This window comes from Hyla sarda, chromosome 5 (genome assembly GCF_029499605.1).
Source record: "Hyla sarda isolate aHylSar1 chromosome 5, aHylSar1.hap1, whole genome shotgun sequence".
Taxonomy (NCBI): Eukaryota; Metazoa; Chordata; class Amphibia; order Anura; family Hylidae; genus Hyla; species Hyla sarda.
Window position 1 is genome coordinate 6,187,872 of NC_079193.1, and position 14,961 is coordinate 6,202,832.

At 47.1% G+C, this 14,961-nt stretch overlaps 2 protein-coding genes across 4 annotated transcripts in view; one reads left to right on the top strand and one right to left on the bottom strand.

The window, feature by feature from the left end:
* The first annotated feature begins 1,279 nt into the window (after positions 1–1,279).
* On the top strand, positions 1,280–11,394 carry ELP6 (elongator acetyltransferase complex subunit 6). Of its 3 annotated transcripts, XM_056518758.1 has the most exons (8): positions 1,292–1,473; positions 1,840–2,070; positions 2,310–2,388; positions 2,492–2,562; positions 4,701–4,822; positions 5,099–5,288; positions 7,541–7,687; positions 10,561–11,392. In XM_056518758.1, exons 2-8 carry the CDS (start codon positions 2,017–2,019, stop codon positions 10,672–10,674), a joined length of 777 nt encoding a protein of 258 aa, XP_056374733.1. In that variant the 5' UTR covers positions 1,292–1,473; positions 1,840–2,016; the 3' UTR covers positions 10,675–11,392. The 3 variants fall into 3 exon arrangements, with proteins under 3 accessions (XP_056374735.1, XP_056374733.1, XP_056374734.1); XM_056518760.1 differs by lacking the exons at positions 1,840–2,070; positions 2,310–2,388 and having other exon boundaries at positions 1,280–1,391; positions 1,434–1,473; positions 10,561–11,394; XM_056518759.1 differs by lacking the exon at positions 1,840–2,070 and having other exon boundaries at positions 10,561–11,393.
* Positions 11,393–14,961, bottom strand: part of SCAP (SREBF chaperone) — a gene marked incomplete at its 5' end in the record, with an annotated part of 61,680 nt that continues 58,111 nt past the window's right edge. The window contains 1 exon segment of the mRNA XM_056518753.1: positions 11,393–13,365. Within this exon segment, the coding sequence (XP_056374728.1) occupies positions 13,120–13,365 (246 nt within the window). The 3' untranslated portion in view covers positions 11,393–13,119.

Below are 14,961 nucleotides of genomic sequence, written 5' to 3' on the forward strand. Positions count from 1 at the left end.
CAGTTGGTTGTTTGGACATGCTGGGAGTTGTAGTTTTGTAACAGTTGGTTGTTTGGACATGCTGGGAGTTGTAGTTGTGCAACAGTTGGCTGTCTGGGCATGCTGGGAGTTGTAGTTTTGTAACAGTTGGTTGTTTGGACATGCTGGGAGTTGTAGTTTTGTAACAGTTGGTTGTTTGGACATGCTGGGAGTTGCAGTTGTGCAACAGTTGGCTGTCTGGGCATGCTGGGAGTTGTAGTTTTGTAACAGTTGGCTGTCTTGGCATGCTGGGAGTTGTAGTTGTGCAACAGTTGGCTGTCTGGGCATGCTGGGAGTTGTAGTTTTGTAACAGTTGGCTGTCTTGGCATGCTGGGAGTTGTAGTTTTGTAACAGTTGGCTGTCTGAGCATGCTAGGAGTTGTAGTTGTGCAGCAGTTGGCTGTCTGGGCATGCTGGGAGTTGTAGTTTTGTAACAGTTGGCTGTCTGAGCATGCTAGGAGTTGTAGTTGTGTAACAGTTGGCTGTCCGGGCATGCTGGGAGTTGTAGTTTTGTAACAGTTGGCTGTCAGGGCATGCTGGGAGTTGTAGTTTTGTAACAGTTGGCTGTTCGAGCATGCTAGGAGTTATAGTTTTGTAACAGTTGGCTGTCAGGGCATGCTGGGAGTTGTAGTTTTGTAACAGTTGGCTGTCCGGGCATGCTAGGAGTTATAGTTTTGTGACAGTTGGCTGTCTGGGCATGCTGGGAGTTGTAGTTTTGTAACAGTTGGCTGTCTAGGCATGCTGGGAGTTGTATTTTTGTAACAGTTGGCTGTCCGGGCATGCTGGGAGTTGTAGTTGTGCAACAGTTGGCTGTCTAGGCATGCTGGGAGTTGTAGTTTTGTAACAGTTGGTTGTTTGGACATGCTGGGAGTTGTAGTTTTGTAACAGTTGGTTGTTTGGACATGCTGGGAGTTGTAGTTTTGTAACAGTTGGCTGTCTTGGCATGCTGGGAGTTGTAGTTGTGCGACAGTTGGCTGTCTGGGCATGCTGGGAGTTGTAGTTTTGTAACAGTTGGCTGTCTGAGCATGCTAGGAGTTGTAGTTGTGTAACAGTTGGCTGTCCGGGCATGCTGGGAGTTGTAGTTTTGTAACAGTTGGCTGTCAGGGCATGCTGGGAGTTGTAGTTTTGTAACAGTTGGCTGTTCAAGCATGCTGGGAGTTGTAGTTTTGTAACAGTTGGCTGTCCGGGCATGCTAGGAGTTATAGTTTTGTGACAGTTGGCTGTCTAGGCATGCTGGGAGTTGTATTTTTGTAACAGTTGGCTGTCCGGGCATGCTGGGAGTTGTAGTTGTGCAACAGTTGGCTGTCTGGGCATGCTGGGAGTTGTAGTTTTGTAACAGTTGGTTGTTTGGACATGCTGGGAGTTGTAGTTTTGTAACAGTTGGCTGTCTGAGCATGCTGGGAGTTGTAGTTTTGCAACAACTGGAGGTACACAATTTGGAGACCGCTGCCCTATGGTAAGAGATGGTGCCTCCTGCCTATATATATATATAAAATTCATGGGGATACTATGGCCGACGATACTTCTTCTGCTGGTCTACTACAACTCCCACCATGCCCTGCTGTGGTATAATGGGGGTCATAGTCCTATGGCAGCCGAAAAATCATCAGTACTTGGTTGCTATGGACAGTGCTAGGTTGCTATGGACAGGTTTACTATGTTTTTGTTGATCTTACACACAGAGGAGCAGTCGCCCATAGCAACCAATCAAATCGCTTCTTTCATTTTTAATAAAGGCCATGTAAAAATGAAAGCTGGAATCTGATTGGCCGCTATGGCCAACTACTCCTTTGTACAAATCGCCAGTCTCCTCCGTCCTCAGCTCTTTAGCACCATCTGCCGACCACTCTGTGAATTGCACGCAGAAGCTCATAAGGGACTTGCCACCCCCAAGATGGCGGAGCGGCCAGGATACGGTGGCTGCCACAGAAATGGTCGCGTCAGGAACCCGGAAGTGATGATCTCTTCTTCATCACAGTAACCACGTGGTCACCGCGAAATGTTCCCGGAGCTGAGCGCCCTGCTGGGGGCGGAGACTGAGAGCCCGGAGCGGGTGAGGACACGGCGGGTGTTGTTGTAGGACAGTGTTTCCCAACCAGGGTGCCTTCAGCCTTTGCAAAACTACAGCTCCCAGCATGCCCGGACAGCCAAAGGCTGTCCGGGTATGCTGGGAGTTGTAGTTTTGCAACTTGTTGGGAAACCCTGCTCTAGAGGAGCGAAATTTCGCCTATAGCTGGAATAGCATGCTGGGATTTGTAGTTCCCATTGTATGGAGGGGTCATTCTCTTTCAGGGACTGTTCACACTGATCAGCGGACACAAGACGGACCCCAGCTTCCTGCTGCATCACTTTCTGTCCTATTACCTGAAGGGTGAGTGACGTCATTATGGTATTGATGAGGTAATAGAGCTCGCTGTGATGTCATACCCAGGGGGCGGGGCCTATATGACGTTCTCCGTTTTTTCTCTCGACAGCCGGATGTCAGGTTTGTTTCGTGGCGCTCGCTCAGTCCTTCAGTCACTACAACGTCGTCGCCCAGAAGCTGGTAAGATCTACGAAGCCGTCCGGTCCGGTGCGAATAAAGTGTAAACGCTGCGGACGCCAGATAATGGTTTATACTTAAAGGGATCCAGACAGAACACCACTTTTGCCATATGAAATTTTTCTTATTTGTGATCATATAGCGCTTCATAGAGTCTCCCTCCCTAATCTCACCTGTCCTGAACCAACTCCACGGATTTATCCCACTGTTCTCCTTTTATATATAGATTTTACAGGTTGTAAGCACAGATCTTTCCATGTACAGATTTATTCTGTGCGGAATAAATACATTTAGTTATACCCCTAACTAATAGAGGGGAATCCCTACCTACTGGGGGTTCTGTCTTATAGGAGGGATTCCTTACCTACTGGGGGCTCCTACCTAATCAGTGGGTTCCCCACCTACCTACTCGGGGCTTTATCTAATAGTAGGGGGTAACGTACCTACTGGGGGCTTCTATCTAATAGGAGGGATTCCCTACCTACCTACTGGGGGCTCCTACCTAATCAGGGGGCTCCCTATTGGGGGCTTCTACTTTAAAGGAGGGATTCCCTACCTACATGGGGCTCCTACCTAATCAGTGGGTTCCCCACCTACCTACTCGGGGCTTCTATCTAATAGTAGGGGGTAACGTACCTACTGGGGGCTTCTACCTAATAGGGGGAATTCTCTACCTACCAACTGGGGGGCTTCTACCTAATAGGAGGGATTATGTACCTTCCTCCTGGGGGGGCTTCTACCCAATAGAGGGAATTCCCTACCTACCTACTTTGAGCTTCTACCTAAAAAGGGGGGGGGGGGCAGAGAGAGAACCTACCTACTGGGGGCTTCTACCTAATAGTAGGAGGGGGGTAACCTACCTACTGGGGGCTTCTACCTAATAGTAGGAGGGGGGGGGGTGTAACCTACCTAGTGGGGGCTTCTACCTAATAGTAGGAGGGGGGTAACCTACCTACTGGGGGCTTCTACCTAATAGTAGGAGGGGGGTAACCTACCTACTGGGGGCTTCTACCTAATAGTAGGTGGGGGGTAACCTACCTACTGGGGGCTTCTACCTAATAGTAGGAGGGGGGTAACCTACCTACTGGGGGCTTCTACCTAATAGTAGGTGGGGGGTAACCTACCTACTGGGGGCTTCTACCTAATAGTAGGTGGGGGGTAACCTACCTACTGGGGGCTTCTACCTAATAGTAGGTGGGGGGTAACCTACCTACTGGGGGCTTCTACCTAATAGTAGGTGGGGGGTAACCTACCTACTGGGGGCTTCTACCTAATAGTAGGGGGGGGGGGTGTAACCTACCTATCGGGATCATAAAGTAATTCTGAGTGTCAGTGAGGGCCTCCTGTTAGAATTTTGCCTAAGGCGTCACAGTCTGGAGCCGCTTCTGCTGTCACATGACATAATAACAAAGTGTCTGCAGTTGGTATCAGTGAGTATCGGTACTCGGGGGGGGGGGGGGGGGGGAAGGTATTTCGGGATGTTTCCATAACATTATAATTTTGTTGTACAAGTCATTACGATTGTGGAGATTTCTGTTATTTAGGTATTTGTTTTGTGATAATATATAAAGCTTTATTGTGAAAGCGTCATTTATTTATTCATTTATTTACACTTTATTATATTTTGGCAGGTTTAACTTTTTTTCTGTTCTCTTGGGGATTTGATCATGTGATCTTCTGATCGCTAGTATAGTATATAGCAGCACATCTGTCTTGTCATATACTATACACCAGTGTTTCACAACCAGGGTGCCTCCAGCTGTTGCAAAACTACAACTCCCAGCATGCCTGGACAGCCGAAGGCTGTCCAGGCATGCTGGGAGCTGTAGTTTTGCAACAGCTGGAGGCACCCTGGTTGGGAAACACTGCTATACACTGACAGTTCACCTATGGTTGGGCCTCACAGGCTTCTGTACCTGGCCGACTCGGGGGGGGGGGGGGACATGATCTGACCTTATGTTGCCATAGCAACCATTGGGACTCCCAATCACATTGCAGGGTCACCGATGGGCTCAGACAGTTATAACCTGTATCATACTCTGCGCTCACTGTTCTGCTGGAATCTCCCAGTATTCTGGAGTCTTATGAGCAGGCTGTGGCCATGCTGGGTGTTGTAGTCCGTGTCTGTTCTCCTTCCTCAGGGGGTGAATCTCTCGGGTGCCCGGGATCAGGGGCAGCTGCGGTTCCTGGAGGGGCTCCGATCTTACACCCGTCTCCTCTTTACAGACACGGCGGAGGCCCAGAATCCTTTGCGCTTCCTCAGGTCAGTAGATGGGGGGGGGATCTTATACCCCACAATGATTTCCCCCCATTAGGACGCAGCCTGACTGAATCCGTCTCCCGTCCAGTCGTTACTCTGCGGCTCTGCTCACTCAGGGTCCATTACAACATTGAGAGAAGGAATATAAACCAATTATCTAGAACCTGCTGCACAGAGGGGAGGAGCCTCACATGGGGAGTGGCCTATGAAAGGGGAGGAGCTTATTGAAGAACTATTCTATGATTGGATCAGGAAATAATTGCTGTTCTGTTCCTTTAGGACGGGGAGTGACCTGAGGCCTCTGTACGACTTTATTACTGCTGCACTGACGCCCTCTGCAGGTGACCAGTGGAAATGCCCCGTGCTGATCATAGATGATGTGAGTGTCCTGCTGAGCCTGGGGACCACCGCCCTGCAAGTGCTCGACTTCATCCACTACTGCAGAGCCAGCGTGTGCAGCCGCCGCCAGGTGTGTTACATAGGACTGCAGGTCACGTCTACTACATGATCTGTACTCAGAGAGTTATCACTGTGTTATCTGTGGTGTTACATAGGACTGCAGGTCACATCTATACATGATCTGTACTCAGAGAGTTATCACTGTGTTATCTGTGGTGTTACATAGGACTGCAGGTCACATCTACTACATTATCTGTACTCAGAGAGTGATCACTGTTATCTGTGGTGTTACATAGGACTGCAGGTCACATCTACTACATTATCTGTACTCAGAGAGTTATCACTGTGTTATCTGTGGTGTTACATAGGACTGCAGGTCACATCTATTACATTATCTGTACTCAGAGAGTTATCACTGTGTTATCTGTGGTGTTACATAGGACTGCAGGTCACATCTATACATTATCTGTACTCAGAGAGTTATCACTGTGTTATCTGTGGTGTTACATAGGACTGCAGGTCACATCTATTACATTATCTGTACTCAGAGAGTTATCACTGTGTTATCTGTGGTGTTACATAGGACTGCAGGTCACATCTACTACATGATCTGTACTCAGAGAGTTATCACTTTGTTATCTGTAGTGTTACATAGGACTGCAGGTCACATCTATACATTATCTGTACTCAGAGAGTTATCACTGTGTTATCTGTGGTGTTACATAGGACTGCAGGTCACATCTATACATTATCTGTACTCAGAGAGTTATCACTGTTATCTGTGGTGTTACATAGGACTGCAGGTCACATCTATACATTATCTGTACTCAGAGAGTTATCACTGTGTTATCTGTGGTGTTACATAGGACTGCAGGTCACATCTATACATTATCTGTACTCAGAGAGTTATCACTGTTATCTGTGGTGTTACATAGGACTGCAGGTCACATCTATACATTATCTGTACTCAGAGAGTTATCACTGTTATCTGTGGTGTTACATAGGACTGCAGGTCACATCTATACATTATTTGTACTCAGAGAGTTATCACTGTGTTATCTGTGGTGTTACATAGGACTGCAGGTCACATCTACTACATTATCTGTACTCAGAGAGTTATCACTGTGTTATCTGTAGTGTTACATAGGACTGCAGGTCACATCTATACATTATCTGTACTCAGAGAGTTATCACTGTGTTATCTGTGGTGTTACATAGGACTGCAGGTCACATCTACTACATTATCTGTACTCAGAGAGTTATCACTGTGTTATCTGTAGTGTTACATAGGACTGCAGGTCACATCTATACATTATCTGTACTCAGAGAGTTATCACTGTGTTATCTGTGGTGTTACATAGGACTGCAGGTCACATCTATACATTATCTGTACTCAGAGAGTTATCACTGTTATCTGTGGTGTTACATAGGACTGCAGGTCACATCTATACATTATCTGTACTCAGAGAGTTATCACTGTGTTATCTGTGGTGTTACATAGGACTGCAGGTCACATCTATACATTATCTGTACTCAGAGTTATCACTGTTATCTGTGGTGTTACATAGGACTGCAGGTCACATCTATACATTATCTGTACTCAGAGAGTTATCACTGTGTTATCTGTGGTGTTACATAGGACTGCAGGTCACATCTATACATTATCTGTACTCAGAGAGTTATCACTGTTATCTGTGGTGTTACATAGGACTGCAGGTGACATCTATACATTATCTGTACTCAGAGAGTTATCACTGTGTTATCTGTGGTGTTACATAGGACTGCAGGTCACATCTATACATTATCTGTACTCAGAGAGTTATCACTGTTATCTGTGGTGTTACATAGGACTGCAGGTCACATCTATACATTATCTGTACTCAGAGAGTTATCACTGTTATCTGTGGTGTTACATAGGACTGCAGGTCACATCTACTACATTATCTGTACTCAGAGAGTTATCACTGTGTTATCTGTGGTGTTACATAGGACTGCAGGTGACATCTATACATTATCTGTACTCAGAGAGTTATCACTGTGTTATCTGTGGTGTTACATAGGACTGCAGGTGACATCTATACATTATCTGTACTCAGAGAGTTATCACTGTGTTATCTGTGGTGTTACATAGGACTGCAGGTCACATCTATACATTATCTGTACTCAGAGAGTTATCACTGTGTTATCTGTGGTGTTACATAGGACTGCAGGTCACATCTATACATTATCTGTACTGTATTATCACTTATTTGTGGTGTTACATAGGACTGCAGCTCCGTCTATGACCCCTGGGTGATGATGTTCGTGTATTTTCCCTCTCAGGGGGTCGCGGTTTGTCTTCTGCAGGGCGGTGACGTCTCGGAGGACGCTGACCTGGAGCTGCTGTATAATTCTTTGTGCCATCAGAGCGGTCTGGTCCTGCGGGCGGAGGGTCTGGTCACCGGCTTCTGTAAGGATGTTCATGGACAGGTCAGTGCTGTGGGGTCTGTGTAACAGCGCCCTCCATAGGTGGAGTTGTTTTAGTATACAGCCCCTTGGTTCCATTTCCTGTGTTATGAGCGTGAAGGCCCCTTTAAATTAAAAGTAATCATGTTAATCCTTCTGTGAGTGTGTGCGTACCTTAACCCCTTAAAGGAGAACTCCGGAATATAAAAATTGTCGCTCCTAGTGCCGGCAGTAAAAAATAAAGATGTACATACCTGTGGTGCCTCTGGTCTCCGCCGCGATCCTCTTCCTGGTGGTCCGCGAGTCATACTGCACTCAGCCAATCACCAGCCGCAGTGAAGTCCCGACTCGGCCGGTGATAGGCTGAGCGGCAGTGTGAGAACGCTTCAGGACACACAATTCTTCACTACACCGGCACCTGCTGCCGGGGCGAAAACGTCACACTGCCGCTCAGCCTATCGTCGGCCAAGTCGGACTTCGCTGCGGCTGGTGATTGGCTGAGCGCAGGATGACTCGCGGACCACCGGCAACCAGGAAGAGGATCGCGGCGGAGACCGGAGTCGGTTACCGGGGGAGCAGAGGAAGGTATGTACATCTTTATTTTTTGACTACCGGCAGTATGGGGGACAATTTTTATATTCTGGAGTTCTCCTTTAAGGGCTCATTTTTTGCGCCGTGGTCTGTAGTTTTTATCGGTATCATGTTTGTTTTGATGGGACTTTTTGATCGTTTTTATTATTTTTATGGTATATGAAGTGACCAAAAATGCACAATTTTGGACTTTGGTATTTTTTTTACGTGTACGCTATCGACCGGTTTACCTAACCTTATATTTTAATAGTTCGGACACTTACGCACGCGGCGGTACCACATATTATTTTTATTACATTATTATATTTATGGGGTAATTTTAAACTTTTATTAAGGATGGGGCTTATTCACATTTAACTTTTTTTTTTCTTTACACTTTTTAAGCCCCCATAGGGGATTATACCATGCAATCCTTTGATTTCATCACTGATCAATGATGTGCCATAGTATAGCATAGATCAGTGTTATCGGTGCATGGCAGGCTTGGAGCAATAGATCACCGATCGGATGGCGAGGACCCTCCCGTCATCCTCTCAGCTGATCGGGACATCGCGATTTTGTCATGATGATCCCGATCAGCACTGCTGAGCTGCCAGGATTCTTTCACTTTCATTTTAGATGCCGCAATTAACTTTGATCGCGGCGTCTAAAGGGTTAATGCCAGCAGTGGTCCGATCGGTGATGTCCGGCATTAACCCTGAGTCCTGGCTGCTGATAGCAGTTTGGACCCATTGGGTTTAACACGTTCTCAGCTCGTGAGAACGCTTTAAAGGGGTACTCCACTGGAAAACACTTTCTTTTAAATCAACTGGTGCCAGAAAGTTAGAATTAATTTACAAATCTGTTTATTTAAAAAATATTAATACATCCAATACTGATCAGCTGCTGTATGCTACACAGGAAGTTCTTTTCTTTTTGAATTTCCTTTCTGTCTGACCACAGTGCTCTCTGCTGACACCTCTGTCCATATCAGGAGAGGGTTTCTATGGGGAATTGTTCCTGCTCTGGACAGTTCCTAAAATGGACAGAGGTGTCAGCAGAGAGCACTGTGGTCAGACAGAAAGGAAATTCAAAAAGAAAAGAACTTCCTCTGGAACATACAGCAGCTGAGAAGTACTGGAAGGGTTAAGAGTTTTAACTAGAAATGATTTACAAATCTATAAAAATAATTGATTTGGTGTCGGCGCGAACAGTAGTAATGATGTAATGGTAACTTCATAAAAATATTGTAATTATATTAATAGTCTAATAATTGGTTTCATTGTTCTGTCCGGTAAAAGTGGTTTATTGTACAGATCTGTTTCCTATTGTTAATTACTAATATTCCTTATGAAGATACATAATGCATTTGTCATTCTACGTACGGTATCGGTATGAAGGTGCGGGTGGTGATGCCTATAGACATTGGTTACGGTGGAATCTGAGCTGTTTCCTGGTAGCGTTTGCCAACCGGCTGATAGTGACGTCTCTACAGTCTCCAGTGAGGATCAATTCTAATGCGTTTCGGAAATTAGCGATTTCCTTAGAGTTCTCTGAGGAAGGAAATCGCTAATTTCCGTAACGCATTAGAATTGATCCTCACTGGAGACGTCACTATCAGCCGGGTCATTTCTTTTTATCAGGAAACAGGATATAGATTCCACCGTAACCAACGTCTATAGGCATCACCACCCGCACCTTCATACCGATACCGTACGTAGAATGACAAATACATTATGTATCTTCATAAGGAATATTAGTAATTAACAATAAGAAACAGATCTGTACAATAAACCACTTTTACCGGACAGCACAATGACACCAATTATTAGACTATTAACCTCTTAAGGATTCAGGGCGTACCTGTACGCCCTGCGCCCAGTATATAACTCAGGGTCTCGCTGTAACCCCGCATCATACCGGGTCAGTCCTGGCGGCTAATGATAGCCGGACCCTGGGCTAATAGCGTGCAGCAACGATCGGTACGCCCTGATTCCTTAAGTGGTTAAAGGGATATTCCTCTGCCCCAGCGGTCGGTACATTGTGTTCCAAACGATTGGAGTGAGCGGCAGGGGTCGTGATGTCATGGCCACACCCCCTGGGGGCGTGGTGTGATATCACAAGGGGTGTGGCCACGTCACAACCCCGCACCCAGCATTTTAAACGTGCCGTACAGAGATTGTGGGACCGCCGTGATCAGACATCTTATCCCCTTGGATCCTCTAGGGGTGGAGTACCCCTTTAAAATTGGTCCCAGGGTCACTAGTCTGGTATTATTCATTGTTTGCTGCTTGTGTTGTGACTGGAGTATCCTGTCCCCCTCACAGCTGACCATCACCCGCAGGACACAAGATGGCGCCCGGCCCGTCCTCTATCAGTACAAGATCCAGGACAAGACCGTCAGCTTCTTCGCCCGAGGATTGTCTGCGGCCGTCCTGTAGTCCGTGTCACCCGGCCGCCATTACAGCTTTATACCGGGAGGAATGGTGGACTGCGTGTAATACCCACAGGGGGCGCTGCAGGGGGGGGGGGGGGACGGGTATCCAATAAAGACCCATCTGATATACAGGGGGCAGCATAGACCCCCCGGAGAGGGAACCAATGGAGGGTGACGGCTGCCAAGTGTAAGGAGAACAACCAACAAGCCCGGCATCCCCCTCCCCCCCCCCCCCCCAAGGACAGAAATGGAGGAAGAACCAAGGAAACAAAACATTTCAGAGAAAGTTTTTTTTTTTATGTAAGAAAATTACAGAGAATTGAAAAGAGAACAAAAAAAATAAAATAAACAACAAAAACTAAATTAAAAATATACAAAGAACCTAAGAGACTGTACAATGAACCGAATCCGCTCTACAGCGTAAAAACTAAAAACAGCAAAATAAATTAGAACCTTTACCAAAAATATTATTTCCTCTATTTCCATGATGCAAGTTAAACTTGACATTAAACAGTAGTTGATGAAGCGACATGAACCGTTCCTGTGGGGGGCGGGGTGGGGGGCGGCTCTGGTCATGTGACCTACACAAGGGGGTGATAAGGGCTTTGGGGGCCACTTCTCTCTCTATATATATCAGTGTTTCCCAACCAGGGTGCCTCCAGCTGTTGCAAAACTACAACTCCCAGCATGCCCGGACAGCCATTGGCTGTCCGGGCATGCTGGGAGTTGAAGTTTTGCAACAGCTGGAGGTACCCTGGTTGGGAAACACTGCTCTAGGGCAATTTTTTTCCAACACGTGGCTCTCCAGCTGAGCCAAAACTACAACTCCCAGTATGCTCAGACTACAGATGGCTGGCTGAGCATTCTAGTTTTGCAGCAGCTGGAGGCACCCTGGTTGGGAAACACTGATCTAAAAAGAGAAAAAAAATAATATATAAAAAAAATTTATGCTGGGAGTTGTAGTTTTGCAACATCTGGAGGTCCGCAGGTTGAAGATCACTGCTCTAGAGCAATGGTTTCCACCATGTAGCTCTCCAACTGTGTCGAAACTACAACTCCCAGTATGCTCAGACTGCAGACAGCTGTATAAACATGCTGGAAGTTGTAGTTTTGCACAGCTGGAGGCCCCCTAATTGGGAAACAGTGCTCTAGGGCAATGGTCTCTCAGCACATGGCTCTTCAACTGTATCGAAACTACAACTCCCAGTATGCTCAGACTACAGACAGCTGTATAGACATGCTGGAAGTTGTAGTTTTGCAACAGCTGGAGGCGCCGTAGTTGGGAAAACACTGCTTTAGGGCAATGATTTCCAACACGTGACTATCCAGCTGGATGGAAACTACAACTCCCAGTATGCTCAGACTGCAGACGGCTATCAGGGCATGCTGGGAGTTGTGTCTTTCAGATACCCAAAAGAAACTAACATACGCTAAAGCAATCAACGGGCGATCCGTCCGCTCAACACTATTCAGGTCCGTGGGGTCGGGCTTATAAATACGATTCCTGGACCTGCTGTATAACGCAGCGAGAAGAACAGCTGCAGACTATTACTTTTCCTGCAGACTGTTACTTCTCATGCATATAAAAAAGGATAAAGATAGGGAAGAGCCTTCAGTGTTCCCCGCAGGTTAGGGGGGTGCACATTACACCGCCATCGCCCGCTCACCCCCCTACCCAGAAGTCTACTGGCCAAAGGACGCCGCCGCCTACAGTCAGGTACACGGTTCCGGTAATGAAGTGCGTCTAGATACTCAGTATCATTTAATAGTGCAGCATGTTCATAGCAAAGAGACTCTGACCGCTCTTCTCCAGGTGCCCGTCGACATGGCGTCGCGCATAGGTGCCCGTCAACATGGTGTCGCGCAAAGGTGCCCGTCAACATGGCGTCGCGCAAAGGTGCCCGTCAACATGGCGTCGCGCATAGGTGCCCATCAACATGGCGACGCGCAAAGGTGCCCATCAACATGGCGTCGCGCAAAGGTGCCTGTCAAGATGGCGTCGTGCAAAGGTGTCTCCCATGTGTTATAATAGAATCCCCTCCCCCTGCAATTCTTCCACCACTATGACCACCTTGTGGTGGTGGGGGGGGGGGGACCACACACGATGCGCCGCACCGATAATGTATAGAGAGAGCGTCACTCTGCAGGACACCTGTCACGTGATCGTGAAGTGCTACAGATTCATTACGAATCGTTTCCGGGGTCGTCCTGCATTTTCTGGGGTGGGGGGCGGCGCCACCATCATCACGTCTCCACACAAGGCGAGGAGGATGGACCCGAGAAAATGGGGGAGCTGTAAAAATTGTACAATTCCATTGGAAGTATAGAAGTTAGAAACTCGTGTATGGGTATATTGGTGTAGCTCATCGTCTGGGGACAGAGTAACCCCTTCAGTGTAGGTCCACGGATAGGAAGGGGTTACACCTGATCCCTACAGTTCCCAGGGGGGTCAGTCGAGCTTCTCCAGGACTGATGGGACGTAGACCAGACTGAGCTCGCTTCCAAAGTCACAGACGATGGCGGCGTTGTCCAGGACCAGGATCTGGCGCACCGGCTGAGCCTCCTCGCACTTGCCCAGGTAAACAGTCTGGAGGAGGTCGCCGTAGCCGATGTCCCAGAACGACACGCAGCCCTGACCGCCCGTCACCAGGAGGTTGTCAGAGATCAGACCCAAACTGGAGCCGCAACCCAAGTCCTGAGGAGAGAGAAGATGACGCTGTTACTGACATAACATGGCCGGGAGGGGAACCAATGCTGGGTTACCAACCAGGTGAGCTGTAAGATGGACTGCGATTATTGGCTGAGGCCTCACCCCCCCCCCCCCCCTTTCGCAACTCGCTGAGCTGTGAGATTGGCTGGAGCTGCACCCCCCCATCTCTCTGAACTTTACTGTACACTCTACACACTGTGCTGAGGCTGCACAACCCCCCTCAGCTCTCTGAACTCTACTACACACCTTATACACTGTGCTAAGCTGTGAGATTGGCTGTGATTGGCTGAGGCTGCACAACCCCCCTCAGCTCTCTGAACTCTACTACACACCTTATACACTGTGCTGAGCTGTGAGATTTGCTGTGATTGGCTGAGGCTGCACAACCCCCCTCAGCTCTCTGAACTCTACTACACACCTTATACACTGTGCTGAGCTGTGAGATTGGCTGTGATTGGCTGGGGCTGCAAACATCCCCCCTCAGCTCTCTGAACTCTACACACTGTGCTAAGCTGGGCTGTGATTGGCTGAGACCGCACCCCCCACCTCTCTGAACTCTATACACTGTGCTGAGCTGTGAGATTGTCTGTGATTGGCTGAGGCTGCACACACCCCCTGCATTTCCTGGCTTTTGTCTCTGCCAAGTGGCTATAGGAGACAATCTGCAAGTAGGACTGCAGGCAGGACCAGAGAGAGGACCCCTAGTGGCCAAACTTTTTTGGGATTAATTTAACAGAAAGTTTCAAAATTTTATTAAGAAGTAATTAAGAAAGGTAATTCAAATCTAGAACATTATTTTTTATTATTATTGACAGGTACCATTAAAACTTTTTTTTTTAAATATACATTAAAAGATGCAAATAGTATTTAGACAAATGATCCCTAACAAGAGAAACAAGATATATATACTGAATATTTTTATGTTCTGTCTTCTATCCCCTGATGAACCACACATTTAAGGTGGGGGGGAAATGCGTTGGGATGTTTTGTTGATATTACAGGATTGTTAGTTTCTGGGGGTAGATTATGCCACTATATCCTACTTAAATGATTTTTGTACGACCGTATTGTTGGTGTGGTTAGATACCGCAGCTTACTTGTGGCTGTTTTTCTTTTTATATATATAAAATTAGCTTTTTCCCCTTGTTAGGGATCATTATTCTAAATACTTGTTGCATCTTTTAATATATATTTAATAAATGATAGGTTTGAGGAGGAGTGTGTTTTGTTAGTAATTGCCATACACATAGCTGCAAGGTGAATGTCGATTTCCACGATACACGTGCACGTTAAGCTCAGTTGAGTGTGCATGCATTTAGAATTTTAGTAAAAGAAGAAATTTACCTCTTCCATTTCGTAAAACAAGACATCATGCTCATGGCTTAGTTTTGTACAGAGATGGCCCCCCCCCCTGGTGCAAGTGCAAATCTAGCATGCATAAAGGGGTACTCCGCCCCTAGACATCTTATCCTCTATACAAAGGAAAGGGGATAAGAGGTCTGATCGTGGGGGTCCTGCCGCTGGGGACCCCCACGATCTTCCTGCTGCACCCGGCGTTCATTTAGAGCGTCGGGTGCAGCG

What these genes read in the sequence shown, in the direction of transcription:
- ELP6 (XM_056518758.1), top strand. Translation starts at nt 2,017, where the DNA reads ATGTTCCCGGAGCTGAGCGCCCTGCTGGGGGCGGAGACTGAGAGCCCG. An exon ending in AGACTGAGAGCCCGGAGCGG is followed by an intron (nt 2,071 to 2,309) that starts GTGAGGACACGG and finishes ATTCTCTTTCAG; the next exon opens with GGACTGTTCACACTGATCAG. An exon ending in GTAAGGATGTTCATGGACAG is followed by an intron (nt 7,688 to 10,560) that starts GTCAGTGCTGTG and finishes TCCCCCTCACAG; the next exon opens with CTGACCATCACCCGCAGGAC.